General features: G+C 41.7%; 1 protein-coding gene across 5 annotated transcripts in view; it reads left to right on the forward strand.

Moving 5' to 3' along the window:
* The first annotated feature begins 13713 nt into the window (after positions 1–13713).
* Positions 13714–21454, forward strand: part of ZFYVE27 (zinc finger FYVE-type containing 27) — a 116664-nt gene continuing 108923 nt past the window's right edge. For 2 of the 5 annotated variants that reach the window (XM_072626752.1, XM_072626731.1), the window contains exons 1-6: positions 14352–14445; positions 14889–15086; positions 16972–17042; positions 19359–19545; positions 19846–19941; positions 20574–20686. In XM_072626752.1, coding sequence (XP_072482853.1) covers positions 14399–14445; positions 14889–15086; positions 16972–17042; positions 19359–19545; positions 19846–19941; positions 20574–20686 — 712 coding nt within the window. In that variant the 5' untranslated portion in view covers positions 14352–14398. Of the gene's footprint in view, positions 13886–14348; positions 14446–14888; positions 15087–16971; positions 17043–19358; positions 19546–19845; positions 19942–20573; positions 20687–21454 lie in introns of those variants that run through there. The other 3 variants (XM_072626744.1, XM_072626761.1, XM_072626739.1) reach the window with 3 other exon arrangements.

Consider the following 21454-nt stretch of genomic DNA (forward strand, 5'->3'; position numbering starts at 1 on the left):
CCCACCCATTGTCAGACCTGGGAAGATTTGTTGGAAGGTCCATGCCTTTTGTTAATGAGGCACTGGTTCTTAAGGGATGTGATGCCCTCTGGCTCTAAAAAGTGTATAAAGACTCTGAGGTGTGGTTTTATTTTGGGGCTTACTGTCTGGAAGTGTTTGTTTGGCCAGATGAGGACTCTGGGAAGCTGCTTTGAAAACCCATTTGCCAGTTCTTCCCTCTCTGGTAGCTGTGCTCAGACAGTTGGGGTCCAACTGTCTGTTGAATTCAGGCAGAGGAAGCCATATCTGTTGATCTTTAATTTCTCTGTATTTTCTTTGAAGTTTAGGGTACTGACTACCCTGAACTAGGTGAATGATATATGTGCTTGGTTAAAGGAATGATACATGTGCTTGATGAAAGTAATTGTTAACTCCTTAAAATTTGCCTTTCCTTTTATTAATGCATATCTAAGAACCTGTGATAACAGGCCCCCTGTGTATGTTGGGGTGCTTACTGATACACCTGGTTTAGCAGCAACTATTTTGTCTTTATGTGCTCCTTTTGTCTTTAATTTTTGTTGATAGCTTTTGATTTTACAATTCACTTGGAGAAGATTGTCTTTATACCTATTTTGATGATTTGACTCTTCCTCTCCTTTTCTGTCTTTGTCTCCTCCTCCTCATCCCTGGTTTTCTTTGGTTTAATGACTGTCTCTTTGATATGAAGAGGTCTTCCTTGCTCTGGTTTTACTTTATTGAAGATCACTATTAGCTGATGACTTCATTAATTCAGAAGTCCACAGTGGGACTTTATAATGTCATCTTGGTACTTTGAAAGGATCATATAGAGTTAGAGTTGGAAGGAAACTTAGAAAATGTCTAGTCTACCTACATCGTTGTATAGAGGAAGAAATTGAGGCCTTCAGATATGAAGGGATTTGGAAAATCACATGGACACAAAATCACATTCAAGTACAAATGTAGTATTTAGGGTAAGAGTTAGGGTTGGGTAAGGTTACCTTACCTTCAAGTTGGTCTTCTGATCTATATTCATAAAACTATAGTTCAGGACTCCCCCATCAATGATTTGACCCTTAATAATCAGTCAGAGGTCACAATTAGTTCAAAGCAATGGCATTTAATTAATTATCATGTTAAAGAAAAGTAGCCATAAGCCATTTTCATATTTAGGTGGCAGATATCATTGAAAGCTAGAATGGACCTCTGAAATAATATCCCTGATTAAGATGTTAGACATTCTACCTCCCAGAAGCTGTCTTTAATAAATCATCAATACCCTAAGAAGGAGGAAGGTGTTCTGGTCCACTGATTTCTTGCATTTTGACCTTCAGGAAGATTTATTTGATGAAGACAGATTGCATTTGGATAAAGTCTCAGTTAACCCTTTCTAACCCTCTCTTGTGGAGTCACCTAGTTCATCAGGTTTCTACCTCCACAGAGGGCTATGTACAAATTCAGAAAATGATTCAGATCCCCCTTAATTGGCAGATCTCTTTTCTCCTGGGATGATTCAGACATTTCCTTCCTACAAAGAGTTTGGAGATTCTGGGGGACTAGAAGTAGAATTATTGGGAGGTATTTTATTATTCAATGTATTGGGGCAGTGAAATTGTCTTTATATAATCATAGTACACATGAATCACAATCCTTAGACATAAGTATTCCCAGCCTTGGTGGTAACTTTTTGAGTTCTAGAGTTTGAGTGTTTCTGAGCTAGGATGGATAGAAGAAAGAAGAGATTAGAAACTGGTAGTTCAATTATGGTACTGTAGCTATCAAGAGATAGTTAATGGGCTGAAATATGGTGGTGGCCATATAAAGAAAAGGGATGAGAGTGAGATTTATGGAGGTAGACAGGGTATTTATGAAAGTAGACAAGCTGGAAACCACTAGTAGCAAACCATTCTAGCATCTTTGCCAAGAAAATACCAAAAAGTCAGACATGACTGAACAAGAAAAACTTCTCATCCTTTTGGCTCTTCTTGGACAAGTTACTTAATCTATCTGATTTTCAGCTTCCACGTCAAGAAAGGGGAATAATAGTAGCTATACTATCTACCTGACTGGCTTGTCATAAAGATCAAATGAAAACTAAATGGTGTAGTGGATAGAGAACTGTGCCTAAAGTCAAGAAGACCCAGTTCAAATCTGGCCTGAGATGCTTACTACCCATGTGACCCTGGAGAAGTTGTTTTACCCCAGTTTTCTCATCTGTAAAATGGGAATAGTATTGGTACCTACTTGCAAAGATCAAATGAGATAATATGTGTAAAATACCTAGAACAAAACTGAAGCATACTTTTCTTTCTTTCATTATTTTTCTTACTTTTTTTGCAACAAGCTAATATGGAAGTATGTTTTGTATCACTTCACATGTATAACTGATACAATGCTTGCTTTCTCGGAGGGGGAGGGGATTGTAGGAGGGAGAGAATTTAAAACTCAAAATTTTAAAAATGAATGTTAAAATTATATAAAAAGAATAAAAAAAGGACTAAAATGCATAGCACTGTGGTCAGCACATAGTAGGTGCTGTATAAATGCTAATTCTTATTATCAAATGAGGCCATTTATATAAAACACCTTAGCACCTTAAAGAATTATGCAACTTGTCTTGGAGAGCTTGCTACTGCTCTCTCTTACCTCTGCCACTTTTGTGCATGATAGTATTTGTCTAGTTAGTGTAGGGATGGTGTGTGTGTGTGTGTGTGTGTGCATGTGTGTGTGTGTGTATGTGTATGCGTGTGTAGATTTTGTGAAACTAGATTTTTGTGGCTTCTGGAGTTTCTGCCCACTAAGACACTCTAATCTCTTTTCTTTGCTGCCAGATTCCAAACACACACACACACACAGCTTGAGTCAATCAAAAATTCATAGCATAGTATGTAATAGATTTATGATTTCATATACAATCCCCATTTCTGGCCTTTATATATGGAAATGTTGGTTTGTTTGATGATTTTCTACTTCATGATAAAAAAATTTAAGAAAAAAGGAAATGTGAAATGTTGATTTAGCGGCCTTAAAAACTGCTTTCTGTTTTGAGGGTCTTAAGTCTTAACCTCCTAGGAATATATGATAGTAGCTATGGTACTGGAGTTGTTTCTTTGAGTTTTTTTTCTCTCAGTGCTCACATGGGAATTCCTTGTTTCAGGCATTTTGCTTGTTTGAAGGAAAGAAATTGCTTTCCTATGCCTGAAAAAAAATCCCCAAACAACATAACTGTTCTTTACACATAACAGGAAAAAAATGTCAATAAAACTGCTCTGTAATTTGACTGCCTCAATTCCTCAAAGACTCAGGTGCTCCAAAACCATTCTATTTTATTGTTGTTCTGTCATGTCTGACTCTTCATGACCCATTTTTGAGTTTTCTTGGCAAAGACATTGGAGTGGTTTGCCATTTCCTTCTCCAACTCATTTTATAGATGAGGAAACTGAAGGCAAACAGGATTAAGTGACTTGCCCAGGGTCACACAGCTAGTAAGTGTCTGAGACCACATCTGAACTTTTCCCAGCACTCTAGCCATTGCGCCATCTGGCTGCCCCCAAAACATTCTAGAGTCATACCTAATAACTATTGAGTTCAAGGAACACAGCTCAGGCAAGTAAGATCTAGACCTCCCACAGCTCCTCCTACAGGGCACTAGCAGGTATTCCTCCAAAGGCTGTTCCACTCTTAGCCAAATAAGCTAAAGGTTCAGTCAGCTGAAGCACTCTGCCCTTTGATTTTCCTTCTTACAGTTCTGTCACTGGAAGATATCAAATCTTACTTTCCAGTCAGGCTGAATCCTTTTGAATGATCACAGCTCTCCATTTCCAATGTTTTGCCATGCTGCTGGATTTGAGGCAATCAGTGCAATGCCATCTGCAAACAGGTACATAGGGGGAGATGAATCAGTCTGTAGGAATTCCCTCTCCCATTCAGACTCCATCTTGGTTGTCCTCTACGACATTTGTTATCAACTTAGGTGAATGTATGTCTCCCTGTTTTATGTCTTACTTTATAGTAGTAAGCAGAGAGTTATTGAACAAAATTATCTTTATTGGATAATCTTGTGAGGATTTTAGCATATGCATGGGAGACACCTTGATGAAGGAGAACTTTTCTTTGTGAAATTGTGTGTTTTTTAAAAAAATATAGTATAAAAACAACATGCACAGTGATATCTTATGTTCTTTGTACTTTTCTATCAAATATGTAATTGTAGAGATGTGTACTGCTATAAAAAATTATTGGTGATTTTCTGCCTCTTAGCTTCTCAAGTCTTCATCAAGGACAGGGGTGGGGAACCTGTGGCCTTGAGGCCACATGTGGCCCTCTAGGTCCTCAAGTGTCACCCTTTGTCTGAATCTAAACTTCACGGAACATTTTTTTGGCATCAATAGTTTGTTTAAATAGGTCAAGCTGGAGTTGTTTAATTGCATGCCATCTTTCTCATTTTCATCATTCTCTCATTTCTGGTGACTAGAGTTCTGGGCTTAGGAAATCAGATTATATATATATGTGTGTGTGCATGTATGTATATATCTGCAAACACACATAAATGGCTTTGTAAACTTCATAGGTTCCCCACCCTGATCAAGGATATTCTCAATACAGGTGTCGATTATTCTCATAAAAAAAAAAGACAGGAAAGTAGTCATGTGGGTCAGTAGTTATTGATATTCTCTTAGTCACCTGTTTTGGGTAATGATAAAATTTGAGTTTTTCTCCCCCACATTTGGTATTCATTCCTTGGTGACCAAACATTGTGTCATCTCCTGCTGGGGCCTCCTCTGGTTTGGTCCAGCAACTTTTCCCATCTTTTGTTTCTTGAGGGCCACTTCCATCTCCTTTGGCAGCACATCCTAGGCAGGGGTATTGAAATCTTTATGTTATGGCTTTGTTGTCCTTGTTGAGGAAAAGGTGACCATAACATTTTTTACAGATGGCCATTTCTCGTCTGTTTGTGGTCTTCTTTTCAGTTTGCCAAGTTTTTAAAAAAAAACTTTCTTTTCCCTTTAAATACATTCCACTGTTTTATGAGGTGATCCATCTTCTAATCTTCCACCATCTTCCTCCCTAAGATTTTACAAATGAGTTTATATTCTCAACTGATGTTGCGCTTGGCTGCAGTATCACCTTGCTTGGCAAGGAGATCAATTGATTCTTGGATGACAGTTTCTAGGCTCTTTTGTATTTCCTATCATGGCAATTGATTTACTTTGGTTAAACTTTTGAAGGAAATGTTTATAATCTGTATTAATGCCCATTCCTCCATCTGTTGCTTATTGCTTTTCTTTTTTTGGCATCAATGGCTTGTTTAAATAGGTCAAGCTGGAGTTGTTTAATTGCATGCCATTTCCCTCTCTCATTTTCTTTTCATCATTTTTTATCGTTTTCTCATTTCTGGTGGCTAGAGTGCTGGGCTTAGGAAATCAGATTTTATATATATATATAAATTTCATAGGTTTGTGTAGACCTCATAGGAATGGTAATAACACCTACCTCACAGGAATGTTGGGAGGATCATATGAGATAATATTAAAGGACTTTGCAAACCTTGAGTCATTTATTCAAATGCTGGCTATTATTGCTATTACTATTATAGCTCAAGCAAATTGGTGATCTGACTGTATACAGAGAGCTGATTCAGGAATAATTCTCAAATCAATCATGAATTGCTTCCAGTCTATTAAAATATAATCAACTTCATTTCTTGCTCACTATGTCTAGAATCTTCTTTTTTTATTATTATTATTAAATTTATTTATTTAACTTTTAACATTCATTTTCACAAAATTTTGGGTTACAAATTTTCTCCCCTTTTATCCCCTCTGTCCCCCAAACACCAAGCATTCTAATTGCCCCTATGACCAATCTGCTCTCTCTTCTATCATCCCTCTCTGCCCTTGTCTCCATCTTCTCTTTTGTCCTGTAGGGCCAGATAGCTTTCTATACCCCTTTACCTGTATTTCTTATTTCCTAGTGGCAAGAACATTACTTGACAGTTGATCCTAACACTTTGAGTTCCACATTCTTTACCTCCCTCCCTCTCCACCCCTTCCCTTTGGAAGGCAAGCAATTCAATATAGGCCAAATCTGTGTAGTTTTGCAAATGACTTCCATAATAGTGAATCTTCTTTTTTCTTGAAGAAAGCATTCATTATATATATATATATATGTCAGTGTGCATGATGCTTCTGAGTAGCTGATAAGCCTCGGACCTCTCTTATTCCTTACTCCTGAACCATATTTTCCAGTGTGTGTGTGTGTGTGTGTGTGTGTGTGTGTGTGTGTGTGTGTGTGTGTGTGTGTGTGTGTGTATGTATGTGTGTGTGTGTGCCTTTGCATTCAAGTAACCAATTTTGTTGCTGTTGTTTAGTCATGTCCAATTCTCCATGACTCCATTTGGGGTTTTCTTGACAAAGATACTAAATGATTTGTCATTTCCTTCTCCAGCTCATTTTATTGATGAGGAAACTGAGGCAAATGGGGTTAAGTGACCTTGCCCAGGATCAAACAGCTAGTAAGTGTCTGAGGCCAGATTTAAACTCAGGGAGATGAGTCTTCCTGACTTCAGGCCTATAACTCTATCCACTGAACCACTTAGCTGTCCCTAAAGTAATCAAATATAACATTTTCCTGGTGGTATTTTTACATAAGTTATGTAAGACAAGATAGTGAAATGGCCGGTGAAATAAAGTTTCTTGTTACCTTTGCCTATTTGATAAAACTGACTCTACCAACAACTTTGCTGTCGTTGACACTTTGTTCTCCGAGAAGACCATGACATCACAAGGGTGCTGTTTTGACTTGCTTTATTTGTCTCTCAAGGCAGCATTTGGGAGCCATCCTTCCATTGAGATGGGACTTCCTTTTATCTTCTGGTCTCATTTATAGAAAGACTGTCAGTTAATGGGATTCACTTCTCCCAGCAGAATGTCATGGAGGGGTCAATTGTATGTTGTCATCATCATCATCATCTTCTTCTTCTTCCTCATCAAAATACATTTGATAACTATCCTACAGGCAGATAAGTGGTACAGTGGATAATGCAGCTGGAGATAGGAAGACAGTTCAAATCCAACTTCAGATAGTCATGTGAACCCACGCAAATATCCTAACTTCTGCTGGCCTCAGTTTCTCCCTAGGTAAAATGGGGATACTGATGGCACTTACTTCCTAAGGTTGTTGTGAGGATCAGATGAGATATTTGTAAAGCACTATGTAAACCTTTGTAAAACTTTGTAAAAAGTCTCTGTCAGTGCTAGTTGTTATTGTTGGACACCCAGTAACTCTTATAGAACTTTTCTCATGAAGAATGTCATACCTTCATTATTATCTTCATACAAATGCCAGAGAGTTCCTTCTCTGATTGGGGAAGTTTAAATATAGCCTGTGTGGTTCACATATGTACATTTGAGTGTGTGTACATATATGTTTGAGGTACAGAAATCCAGAGCAGGGCAGGCTTCTGCATTTCTCTTGTTTTTCTGCTTCCTGAATAACTATTCCTGGGAGGGAATCTCATCATCCCATCATCCTCAGGGAGAGAGAAGAGACAGGGAAAGAGAAGGAAGGGGCATTTTTTTCTTCTTCCATCTTTCCTTCCCTTCCCTACACTGGGAAACCAAAGGAAGATTTGACAATCAAGACCCCTCATGTCCTTGCTACCCCACCACACCCTTTCTTTACAGTTGTCTGTATTACTTGTATTTAAGCTATAGGAGCTGTGAACTTGTTCTCTCTAGCAGGAGTTATTCTAGGGCAGGAATTCTTAACCTGGCTCCTCAGAAGAGGTTCTTGGATAGATTTCTGGGGGTTAGTGAACTTGGGTAAGAAAAAAATTATATTTTTATGTTCAGTAATCTCCAGCTAAAATTGAGCATTTCCTTCATTTATGAATTTAAAAAATATTTGGAGGCATACATAGACATCACCAGATGCCAAAGAGACCTCTGACATCCAAAAAAGGGCTAAGAATCTTTGCTTTAGGGGTTTCATCCCGAGGGACGGTTGCATCTGAGGACTAGAACTGGCCAGGATCTGGCTGCATACTTGGGTGACAGTGGGGAGGGGGGGAAGGAAGGGCTGAAGAAGCCTGCTTTCTTGGACACTCCAGTAGAGCCAAGGCTCCTCAGTACCCATGTTCATGTGCAGTACTCTCCCCCTCTCCCCTCAAACTGACAGTTAAGTCTCCTCTCTGGGAGACAAATCTGGGTCTTGGCTGATGAGATGAAAATGCCTCTTGCAACATGGATTTCTACTGCCTAGCTTTCTGAACCATTTAACTCCTGTGTCATTGATGGATAGTTGCTTCCCTGCAGCAAGACCTGAGGCATAAAAATGTAACTGGGGATATTAATTTCCTGACTCCACATCTGTGATTTCTATCCATTAAATTGACACATTTTGCATGTACAGTTATTTCCTCTAGAAAAAAGCAGGCATGGAACACCTTTATCTGGGAGCAGAAGTCATAGGAGGTAAAGTACTATGCAAATGTGATTTATTAGGACCGTAGATTTAGAGCTACAAGTGACTTTAGACGTTATTCAATCCAACCTACTTTTTACAAATGTGGAAACTGAGGCTTGGAGTAGTTGAGTGACTTGCCTACAGTCACAAAAGTAGTAAATAGCAGCTAAGATTTGGAATCCGGTCCTCCGATTTAAAATTTAACCCTAAATTTGTGCCCTTCTTTTTATAGATGAGGAAAATGAGCCCCGGAGAGGGTAATTATCTCTACCAAGGTCACACAGGTCACTATCAGAAGCAGGATTCAAACCTTGGTCCTTTGACCCATAGAACTCTCTGGTTCTTCAGATGCACCACACTGACTGTCATTAAGTAATATTCAAACACTAAGATCTAAATATGCATTCTGGACAAGTATGTGCCAACAATAAAGTGTTGTGTTTTTGTTAAGACAATGGTTTACAAAGCTCTTTTCTTACAGCAACACAGTAAGGTAGAGAATGTATTATGACCCCCATTTTACAGAGTAGGAAACTGAGGCTTTGAGAGATCAAGTGACTTCTCCATGACTATACACCTAGGTCTCCTGATTTAAAATGGAGTACAATATTGTATTCTTTACACTGACTTTCTTCTTATTGGGCACCAAATGATGAACACATTCCCAGAAAATCTGTAGTTCAATCTATATATCCCACAGGCAGCTAGGTGGCACAGAGGATAGAGGTCCCAGCCTGGAATCAGGAAAAACTGGGTTCATATCCAGCCTCAGATACTTACTAGCTGTGTTAACCTGGGCAAGTCACTTAACCCGATTTGCCTTGGTTTCCTCATTTGTCAAATGAGCTGGAGAAGGAAATGGCAAACTACTCCAGTTTCTTTGCCAAGAAAATCCCACAGAGTTGGACACAACTGAATGACAACAACGACAATACATCCCACAGTTAAAAACAAAACCAAACCAAACCAAACCCAAACAATCTCCTTTATGTCTTAGTTCTCTGAAAGGTTTAACATTTCAAAGAGAACATAAGAGAGTTGGATGAGGTTGCCATCTGTTGGAGAGATGAAGTTGAGCAAATGTTCAGTTCGACAAATATTTATGGGACATTTACGTTCAAGGCACTCATTGTGCTGCTGCTCACACTGGGGGCGAAACAAAGACAAATAGGACAGTCTGCACAGAACTCACAGTCCAGCAGGGGAGCTGACACCCCGGGATATACCATAAAACAAAATAGATGATACTAAGTGTAATAGGAGAGTACAAAACCATGAGTGGGCTGGCATCGAGTTGGTTAGGAGAGAGGATATTGGATTGGGAATCAGGAAGGCAGGAATTCAACTCATCATCAGACATTCTTGAGCTGGGTAAGTCATTTAACATTTCTCAGCCTCAGTTTCCTCATCTGTAAAAAAATGGGGATAATAAAAGAGCCTATTTTAAAGGGACGTTGTGAGGATCAAATGATGTAAATCAAATGATATAATCAAATATATGTAAAGTGTTTTTGCAAACCTTTAAATTCTATATAACTGCTAGCTATAATTATCTTAAGAAGAAAGATCACTTACACCTGGGAAATCAGAGAACGCTTCACAGGTAAAATGACCATAGATTGGACCTTGAAGGAGGAATAGGAGATGAAGACATCCTTCAAGTGTTTCCTTTCTTCTTCCGCTGTGTTTTCCAATAGAATTTTCCTGACGGTCACACTCTGGTCCATGTAATACTTAGTAAGGACAAAAATGTATTTGCCTAGTGATTTCTACATAAAATACAATGTTTGAGAATTTTCCAGCTAAATACTTACTTGGTTCTAAATGTTGTTACTCTTCAATTCCATCTCATTCACTCACTTACCATCTTGGAAACAGTCTTGGTACCAATAATAGTCAATGATGCAAAGGCATGAAGGACAAAGGAAACATGAGTCAGGATAGGAAGAGTCTGGTTCTTAAGAAATATGTGTCCCAAGTCATAGAGACAGAATGAGACACTGTTAGAGCTGGGCTGGACTTTAGGGATCATTCAGTCCAACCTTCTCACTTCATAGCTGTGGAAACCCATTACGACTAGATTGCAAGTGTTAAGATTAGGACCTATAGAAGGTCTATCTTGGTATCCGGACCACTTAGCATGGTGAGTGTTCGGGGCTGCTATCTAATCCATATCTATTGAACTGACTTGAAACTGATGCTGATGAAGCCAAGTAACTTACTCAAAGAGTAAGAGTTAGGGTGGAGACCTGGGCTTTCTGACTCATAGTCCACTGTTCTTTCCTTTGCATTGAAGACAAGCTAACCCATTTATAATGACTGGGGCAGGGTCCTGTTTTCTTTTAAAAAAGGAAAAGGAGGGCACTGCTTTCACCCCCCTTTTCAATCTTGAGGAACTCTATGTCTTAAAGAGCTCAATCAGTCAGCAAGTATTAAAATGCTGTGCTCAGTCTTGAGGGGAGCCCCATCTCTAAAGAGAGTGGATCAGAAAGTCAACAAGCATTTATTAGCCATTTATTTATGTACCAGGCATTGTGCTAAGTACCAAGAATACAAAGAAAAGCAAAAACAGACCCTGTTTTCAAGGAATGATAACTTAGAGATAATCCCGGAAGGAAGGTACTAGTTCTGGAAATGTAGGAAGGGGCCAGTTTGTGAAGAGATTTAAAAGCTAAACAGAAGTAGGGAGTCACTGGAGTTTATTGAGGAGGGGAGGGATTTAGTCAGACCTGTACTTTAGAAAGATCACTGGTAGCTAGAGTAAAGGAAGGACTGCAATGGCGAGAAACTTCAGAGAGAGTAACTAGAAAGTTATTACAACAACCCAGGTGTTAGGTAACAAGGAATGGTACCAGTGTGGAGGTTGGGATCTGAGGAGAGAGGGGAACATATCTGAGATTTATCTTGCTCAAACTTCTTTTTATAATTCTCTGGTTCATTATGTTCCCAACTTGGAGTCCTGGTGAAAATCTCTTAAAACAAAATTTAGTTTATATTTAAGGTCTTCTCCCCAAAGGCATTCATGAGTGAATGCCAAACAGAGAATCTTATTTTTTGATTCTGGAAGAAATAGGGAGTCACTGGAGTTTATTGAGTAGGAAGTGACATGATCAGACCTGAGCTTTAGGAAAATCATTTTGGTGACTGAATGGAGGATGTATTATAGTGAGGAGAGACTTGAGGCAGTCCAACCCACCAGCAGGCTATTACAATATAGTCCAGACATGAGGCAATGAGCGATGGCACCAGAGGGCAGTGTCAGAGGAGAGAAGGGGGCAAATTCAAGAAATGTTGCCAAGGTGAAATCAACAGACCTTGGGAACAGATTGGATATGTGGGGATGAGAAACAGTGAGGAATCCAGGATGACTCCTGTGTTATGAGATTGAAGGATTGGGAGGATAGTGTTGCCCTGTATAGTAACAAGGAAGGGGGTGGGAGGATTGTCTTCAAAGCTGCTCATGATCTCTTCGTGGCCAATTTCAATGACCTTTTCTCAGTTCTCTTTTTTTACAGCCTTTGACATTATTGATCACTCTCTTTTCCTTGATACTTTCTTAGTTTTCTTTCATGGGTTAAGTGACTTGTCCAGGGTCATACAACTAGTAAGTGTCTAAGATGATTTGAACTTAGGTCCTCCTGACTCTAGGGCTGGTGCTGTATCCATTGTGCCACGTAGCTGCCCACTCTCTTCCTGGTTTTCTTCCTACCTATCTGACCACTCCTCTCTCTCCTTTGCAGGATCTTCTTCCAGATTATGCTATAGGTGTCTTTCAGGGTTCTGTCCTGGGGTCTCTTCTCTTCATCTTCTATACTTTTTCACTTGGTGACCTCATCAGCTCTCAGGAATTTAATGACCATCTCTATGCTGATGATTCTCAAATATACCCAGTCTACCCTAACCTCTCCGTTGACCTCCAGTTCCTGATTTCCAACTGCCTCTCAGTTGTCTTGAACTAGGTGTTCAGTAGACATATTAAACTCAACAGGTCCAAAAAAGCATAGGTGATTTCTAAAGTCCTTGCCAGCGGTGACAATCTATGAATCTTTGATAACCCTTTCCAGAGTTATTGTAAAGGAATCTTGAAGAGAAATACTTCTCAAGATAAAAAAACCATGAAAAATGGTGGAATTCCAGACTTGTTGCCTAGTTGGTGGGGAAAAATTTCTTTTGGGGCTAGGGGGAAAAAATCCTTTAAAATCCACGGAGTAGCTGTGTGGTAATAGAACACTGGCTAAGGGAGTCAGGAGACCGGATTTCTGTAATCTAAGCTCTGCTACTGACTAGCTGTTAGCCAGGGACAAATCATTGATCTCTCTGGACCCCCTTAAGGTAAAAAAAAAGAGGAGGTGGGCTTGGCCCTGAATTAGGTAAACCTGAGTTTGAGTAGTCACTTAACCTCTGTCTTCCTCAGTTTCCTTATCTGTCAAATGGGGATAAACAGCATCTACTTTCAAGAGCTGTCAAAAGGATCAAGTGAGATTATATTTGTAAAGCGTTTAGCACAGTGCCTGGTACATAGGAAGTGCTATATAAATGTTAGTGGTGTTTTTAATGACTATTAATAGCACCTGCCTTACCAGGATGTTGTGAGGATTAATTGAGATTACGCATGAAAAGCTCTTTGTAACTCTTAAGGCCTATAAATTGCAAAAAGAAGGGATGACCTGCTTCGTTTTAGGGAGTTTCCTCCTCTTGGAGATCCCCACATTACATAAGATCCGTCCATTGCGGAGGTGGGAGGCCAGGGGGAGGCTTATTGCAGACGTGTGGGCTGGCTCCTCCGCCCCCAAACTTCTAAGGTTTGCTACGAGGAGGGGAGGTGGAAGTGACGGCGATGTGAAAAGACACCAATAAACAAGTCAGGAAGATCTTGGCCTAGAGGATCTTTGAGACGCCTGCCAATACTGAGGCCGCCCCTCCATCACTGTTTCCCCAGTACGGTCAATTTGGGCAAATGTGAATCCAGTCTCAAAGAGCCCAGGAAAAGGAGGCAGGTCGACTTCCCGGTGACATCACTCTAAACCAGAGGAAGGTTGCTTAGAAACACAGCGGCTCCAAAAAAAAAAGACACGCGCAGGCGCATTGCTACCGCGGGCCACCCTCCGAAAGGAGTATGCAAAAAATCTTGGGAGGAGGAGGGGGTGGAGCGGTTCCTCTGTGGACACGCCTCCTTCCCGTCCTTGGGGAGTCTGGACAATGATTGGAAGGGGCGGAGCCCGCGCGTTGACGTCACGAGGCACGCTGCGTAAAACGTTGGCGAGGTTTCCGGAAGCTGTGACAGGAGCTGCTGTGGAGGGGAAGGTCCTGAGCCCGGGGGGCTGGGAGTTGCGCGCCTGACCGGGCGGCCCCCATCCGACCCGGGTAGCGCCCGGGTCCCGGGCCCGACCCCGAGAGTCGCAGACAGCCGGCCGCAGGTCGGGTACGTGGGGCTGAGGCTCCGCGGCGGGCCCTGACTCTGGGCATGGGGCCCCCTCCCCTACGTACTCCCCTTCCCCTCGTCTCCCTGGGCTGGAGGGCTGCCCGAGGCCGGCGGGCCGGAGTGACCTATGATCGGGTCCGTCCCTCGGAGAAAAGTGGAGGGAGACCTTGGATTTGTCCCCAAAGGACGTTCCGGGAACACGGAAGTCCCAGGACCCGGGGCTGGCTCTCGTGTTTGTCGGGAAAGTAGCTTCAGCCCGCTGGGTCTTTGAATTGAGGGGGCTGGACCCGATCTGTGTCACTGACCCCTCGGGAAGTCTGGTGACGCCTCGGAAGTATGAATGATACAAAGTGTTACAAAGAAACCGGTTGATTGAAACAGTTACCAAAATATCAGACCGTTCAAGGACTCCTGAACTGGGTGATTTCTAAGCCGATAGCTTGCAGCTCTTGCTCTTAAGATCCTCTGGGCCAGGGGGTGCGTCAGTTCCTGGTCCAATTCCCTTCCACAGTGATGGGCTGGAGGAAGAGGGACCTGCTCTATGTTCCCCCCCAAGACTGGTAGGGATGGGTGGGAATTTTAAAGTTAAATGTTTTATTTTTAAATTCTGTTTTTAAGCCTCTTCTGGTTTAGCTCTTAGATATTCAAGGAAAGTGATGTGCTGGGTCGTGGGAGGTATCCAGAATTTTGGAGTTGGGAACGAAATCTGTATTGGATAGGTTCCCCTCCTCTTTAGAGAAAGGATTTGAGGTAGCTGATAAATTCTGTTTGAATCTCATAAAAGAATATTTATTGTTTGAAGAAATGACAGACAGGTCCCACCAAGTTACCAGATTATTCTTTTGACGAGTAGACGAGTAGGAATGTAAAAATATGAGTATCTGTGGGTAAATATAATAGAATGTCTAGAGGAACCAGGAGATTTTTTTTCCCTATTTTTCCCCTTACCTACTGCTTTCCTCATTAATGTGTTGTTTGATATTTCCATTTTAACTTAATGTAGGATGCAGGCACTAGAACAAGAGAGCTGTGGGCCAGAGGGGACACCCACTGCCATGCCTGAGGCCCAACCTGACCCTCCACCTGCCCCACCTAAGCCTCCAGTGCTTGACCTCTTCAATTTGGTCCTGTTTTACAAGAGACTTGTTCTGTACTTGGAGCCCCTGAAGGATGCAGGCGATGGGATCCTCTATTTGCTCAGGTATGGCCTTCATGGAGTAGGGATGTCTGGCATCTGCACATTTTGCTTCTGTATGTTGCTGTAATAGCCATTCAGAAACCTGGGCTGAATGTCACCATCGCTTAGATTTGACTCCTTGGTCCGGGCAGCCAAACCAGGTAGCCTGTTTTAATCTGAAGCCCTCAGTTAATAAGCATTTATTCAGCACCTACATTGTGGATCAGGGACTGTGCTTAGCACTGAGGATTCAAAGAAATGCAGGAGACAGTCCCTGATCTCAAGGAGTTCACAGTCTAGCAGGGGAAATAACATGCAGTATAGCATATTAAAGTATTTTAGTGCATTCTTTTTATTTTTCCTCCCAGAGAAATAAAACTGAGGATGTGGAGACATTGTTGGATTTTGGGTTAAAACCCCTCCCACAAATCTGCTGGAGTCTTTGATTTCTGTACCTTTGGGAGCCTGAGGGTATGAGATAAGCTTGTTCTTTGGCTCTCCTTCCTTCGCTAGTAAAGAGCACTTGGTGTTGAAAGGCTTTTGACCCTGGTCTGTAGAGATGCTGTCAGATCTGTGTAATCAGCCATGGTTTTCTAAAAGGCCAGTCTTCTGTAAGCAGCCCTTCCTGTGGGCAGTAGCCGGTCATCACAAAAGTCTTCATGAAGGGACAAGTTAGCATGGAAGAAAGTTTAACAATAGAATGGCTGCCATGGGAGGATAATGTCTTTCACACCATAAAGAGGCTGAGGTTTCAGGATTAGTTAGTTCTAAGGAGCTTTCTTATGTCCTACCCTTGTTAACTGCTATCAGTGATTAGGATTAATGAGGGCGGTAGTTGGACACTAGGTACAGCTTTCAGAGAAATACCATTCCAGAGAGTCTCAAGCTTTTGTTTCTTTTCTTCCCCAAAGGAAGTATATTTACATAAAAGCAGAGAAATTAACTTTATTTGGGAAATGAGGAAATAGTCCAATTAGGTAGAATAAATAGTGCACATTGAAAGGCTAATCAGTCTTAAGTGTCTTTTTGTATTTGTTTTTATTGCTTTTGACTTCCGACTTCTTTTCTTTCACTTTTTATCTCTCTTGGGCTCTAATTACCCTATATTTACAATCAAGAGATCACAGGACAGATATCTTGCTCTTCTGAGTTTTTTTTTCTTAGAAGAACTGAACTTCCTTTTAAAGGGGATGTACATAACTACTCTGTCTTCCCCAGGTGTTCCTAATTCACTCACTCAGGGGCCTTTACTTCAGGAGAATGATAAAACCCCCTTCATAGAATTGTGAAACTCTGAATTACAAGAGACCTTAGAGGTCATCTGGTCCTGTCCAGTCCACACTTGAACAGACCACACCGTTATGTAGTTTGAAGTAATTTTTAAAAAGTGGTTAAATATACTCCTTCACGGGTGTGCTTTTGTAGATACTGCCCTGGGCATTTAGTCTAGGGGGTCCTTACCCTTTTTTGTGTAATAGACCCCTTTGGCTGGTGAAGCCTCTGGACCACTTTCTTAGAAGAATACTTTTAAATAAGAAAAAGAAATGTCAAATTTCAGATGGAGGTTACTGAAAAAAAAAAAAGGTGTAATTTTTCTTTCCATACAATTTCATGGACCCTCTGAAATCTACCCCAAGACCCCCAGAGGAAGCACCCCTGAGATGGTCATTCTTCTCATTACAAGGATTAGTGTTTACCTTGTTCCTCACAGGTTTTTCCCCTCTTATCCTTGGCATACTTACCAGGCCTCCCTACTCTCCCTGCCCCTTGCTTGGCTAAAGGAAAAGCCTCTTCATTATTTACCATTTCTCTTCAATCTCATGTGTCCTGCCTTTGCTGCTTGCTGGCTCTGTGGTACCACACAGGAATGGAACACCATTTGTACTGATCAAGGTTCTCTGTGTTCTAGGTGGCAGACACCAGTGTGTTCCCTGCTGACCTGCCTGGGCCTCAATTTCCTCTTCCTCACTCTGAATGAGGGTAAGAACTGGTTTGGGGACCTGAGGTGGGGCCCATATGTTGAGAGGTAGAAAACTTGCAGGTTGGGTTGAGTTAGAGGTAGTGTCTTTTTTTACTTTGATATTGTTGCCATATGGAAATATTTAACATGCTTAGAAGGTACCAAGGAGCAAGGGCAGTCAGCCCCTGGGGCTATGCCAGTTATAGTATCCTGTCCTTGCTGTCCAAACAGCTGTATGGATGGACCCCTGGCCTCCTTCCCTTTTTGTTTCCAGAAAGCTGATTCATCGAGGCTCATGGCATTTGGAATAGCAGATAAAGGATTTGTGCTGTGTAGAGACAGCCTGGAGACAGGAAGACCTGAGTTCAAATCCTGTTTCATACTTGTCTCCAGCTTTTCTTTTTTTTCATGTTTATCATTGCATACTAACTCCCTTATAAAAGACCTTTATTGTAACACATAAATATGGTTATTCACAGCAAAAGTCAAGATAGTGACTCTGTCAGAAAAGGTCTTATTGTGTACTCTGGTCCATTAGCTCTCCAACAAGATGTTTGGGGCTGGCTTCCGCATCAGTCTTTTGAATTCCTGATTAGCAACTGTTGTTGCAGAGTTGGAGTTGTTTTTCTAGTTCTCTTCAAGTCACTCTGCACCAGTTCGTGCAAGTCTTCCCAGATCCTCTGGATTGGTCACCTTTGCCGTTTCTTAGAGGGCAGTAATAGTCCATTTCATTTATAAACCTCAGCTGTCCAGCTGTTCCCTGCTTGAAGGACACCTACTTGGTTTCCAGTTCTTCGCTACAACAAAAAGTGCTGCTATGAGTATTTTGTACGTCATGGGTCCTTTCCCTTTGTCTTGGATCTCTGTGGGGTATACGCTTGGTAGCCTTACTGGGTCAAAGAGCATGCACAGTCTAGTGATTTCTTGGCATGGTTCCACATTGCTTTCTGGAATGATTGGACTAATTATTAGTGCATTAGCTTGTCCTCCCACATCTCTTCCCAGCCCTTGCCATTTTTGTCTTTTGCTGTTGTCAGTCTGATGGGTATGAAGTGGAACTGCAGTTGTTTTAATTTACTTATCTTTTAATTATTAGTTATTTGGAACATTTTTTCCCTTGTGATTTTGGTAACTTTAGTTTCTTCATTTAAAAACTGCCTGTTCATATTCTTTGACCACCTCTGTCTTTTTTTTTTTATATTTATTTAGCATTTTATTTTTACTCTTGTCTCGATACTGGTACTTTGTTATAATTGCTTCCTTTGCTATCTACTCCTTAACTAGCCCTTTAATAAGAGATTAAGGAATTTTAGCAGGTTTGCCAGTCTTTAATTTGGAGGCCCCATTTATTTCCTTCCCTTCTTTTAGATATCAGGACAACTATTTTTCCTTTTCTAGTCCTGCAGCCATTCTCTTATTCTTTGTGTTTTAGAGCTCACTGACAGTGACTCAGTAAACACATCCACCATCTTTCCAGCCTGCCAGGATATTGTTCAGTTGGGCATAGTCACTCAGTCTTATCAAGGCAGCTAGGATTTTGCTCTCTATTTTCCTACTTATCTTGGCTGTCACCTCCCTATTAGCCATATTTATTTTACCCTTTACAGTCAAAAAAACATTGTTCTTGGCAGAGAAAAAAGAAGCAAAATAGGAGTTGAGCAGCTCTTCCTTTTGTCCATTGTTTGTTATCATTGCTGCACATACCCTGGGTGGTGGCCCTGTCCTTTCTTGGGTTTTCCTTTGCTTTTCTTTTTTTTTTGTCTATTGTCTTTGGCTTTCCTTTCCAACCTCTGCTTGTTCTGAGGTTTAGCACTCCTAACACTGCTCCTGTAAGACTATGCCATGCTTTTGCACTTATCTTTCCTGTTTTCATCTTTTATGTATGTCTTTAAAAAAATCTAATTTGATGAGTTCCTTATGTGTCCACATCTGTTCCCATAACTTTCTTTGTTTTTCCTTCCTCAAGGAGCCAACAGTTTAGCCAGAGGATGAGCCATATTCACATAAATAATCATATTTTGACTTGTACTGTAATTAAGTGCAGAGGAGAAGTGCTGACTTTTTTGAATAATCTACTTAAGGGAACTTTAAATTACAGGTCAGAGTGGATTATCATAGTTCATAACTGACCAGTCTTCATCCCCTTTAATCTGATTATGAAAATTGTGTCTTGAGAGTTCTGATGGGCATTCTGGAGCTCCTTGAAAGCAGGAACTGATGCTGAAACCACAGAGAGAATATCTGCCCTAAATAGTATCCTGGGCAGCTGCCATTTCCTGGAATGCTCCATACCCTTGAGGGTTAACTTGTCTGACCTTCTGCTCTCTTGCCTTTAGGTGCCTGGTACTCAGTGGGTGCCCTGCTGATTTCTGTGCCTGCCCTGCTGGGCTACTTGCAGGAGGTATGCCGGGTCCGCCTCCCTGAGCCTGAGCTGATGCGGAGGAAGTATCACAGTGTGAGGCAGGATGATCTACGGAAGGTCCGGCTGTCACGGCCTGAGGCTGTGGCAGAGGTGAAGAGCTTGTGAGTGTGAACCACCAGATGGGAGATGATGGGGCAGTCTGAATGAGTAATAACTGGCCAGAGTGTGGTTGGGCTGGCTCTTGGGTTTCAGAGTGGGAGCCCAAGAGCTGGAGGGCTCACAGAATTGAAATGGGCTATCACCGCCCTCCTTTTCGGTTGCTCCTGGTTTCCTCATCCTTCAGTTGTATTTGAAGAAGGTCATTGACCTCTACTACTGGGCTTACTATTGAAATGGAGCCAGAGGTTCCCCTGGCACCCTTGGTGCATGCACCTCATGGCTGCTTCTCTGTGCCTCTACAGCTTGATCCAGTTGGAGAACTTCATGAATCGATTGTGCTGTAGGTGTGAGTCAGTCTATCGAGTGCTATACTGGGAGAACCCAGCAGTGTCCTCACAGTGAGTCCCATCCTTCCCTCCCTGAAGACATCTCTAGCTCTTCCAACCCCAGTGATGCTTCAGAGAGGCATCAGATTAGGAGTCAGGAAATTGGGCTTCTACTCCTGGCTCTGGCCCCAACTTTTGTGAAATCTTACGGACATTATTTTTTCTTACTTAGTTTTTTCACCTAAAAAATGGGGCATTTGGGCTAGGTGATCTAAGGTTCCTTTTAGTTCTTTTGTTCTGCAACTAATACAATAAAATCAATGATTTTCCCACTTGAAACCTGAGAAAAACTTTCCTTATGGGGAAAGGCAAGTTAATCACTTCAGTACAGGGAGAAGGGAAACTTTCCTATCTATGTGCACTGTGTGTATAGCCATACAATGTGTTCTTGGGCAGAGGTGCTGAGAACCAATGGGTGAGCTTGGTGGAAGAGGTGGTGAGCTTGCTGGCCTTGCAGGCAGTAGCCCTGCCTTTGGTTGGTGACCCTGGGCACATCACTCAGCCTCTGGAGCCCTGGCTTGTCCTTTGTCAGGTGGGCTGGGTGGCCCCTGTCTGGCCTCACTCACAGCATGACTGTGAAGCAGGTCCTGTGCAGGGGTCATGGGCTGTTGTGTGACCTTTGCCATTTGACTTCCTTTCTCCAGATTCTATGGGGCTCTGTTGGGCTCTGTCTTCGTGCTCTATGTATTACCCCTGTGCTGGGTCCTCGCCCTGCTCAACAGCACTCTCTTTCTTGGAAATGTGGAATTCTACCGAGGTGAGCCCTTCTCGGGGGTCTATGCAGTGGGGCGCTTCTTTTGGGTGCTACAGAAAGGAACCCTTTGCAGTTGTAGTGAGAATATCCACCTTGTGCCTGTGTCCTATAACTGGCTGGTTTGGTGCGAGGTCTGCCTGCTCCACCAGGGGGAAGCACTCCATCAAATAAGTTCCTTGGCTCATAGCCCCAGGATGGATGCTCATCCTTGAGATACAGCCTGTGCCTGTTGGGCTTCTCTCATGTGGCACGTGGGTCATCAGCTATGTCGAGATTGATAATAATGGAATGATTTGCTTCTTGTAACAGTCACTCCACCTAGATTAGAGAACCTTGTGATATAGCGATCATATTAGCTTGTCTGCTACCTTATGCCCTGTGGAGACAGTCTAGGTTGTTTTTGTCTTTCATGAGGTGTTCAAGCCAAAAAAATATCATCAGTAGGTGGCAAAAATGTGCTGGACCACTCGGTACTTATCTAGACTGATTTGTTGAAAAAAATTACTGATACATTTTATTTTGACAAGGCATTTCATTAATAAACATCCAGAGAAACCCACCTTCAAATTATGTTCCTTGAAAACATTTAAGCAAAACCATCCAAGAGAGTGTTAATAATAGCACATAATGGTTTCTCCTCTTAGAGTTTCCTGATTGTTTTGAAAAAATTTATTGATATCTTTTGCTTTTATATCACCTGCATGTAACCTGATGGTAAATGCAATGAACCCATAGACCCCCTCCTTTACAAAGAAGAGAGAGAAGGTAGAC

Source organism: Notamacropus eugenii, chromosome 1 (genome assembly GCF_028372415.1).
Source record: "Notamacropus eugenii isolate mMacEug1 chromosome 1, mMacEug1.pri_v2, whole genome shotgun sequence".
Classification (NCBI taxonomy): Eukaryota; Metazoa; Chordata; class Mammalia; order Diprotodontia; family Macropodidae; genus Notamacropus; species Notamacropus eugenii.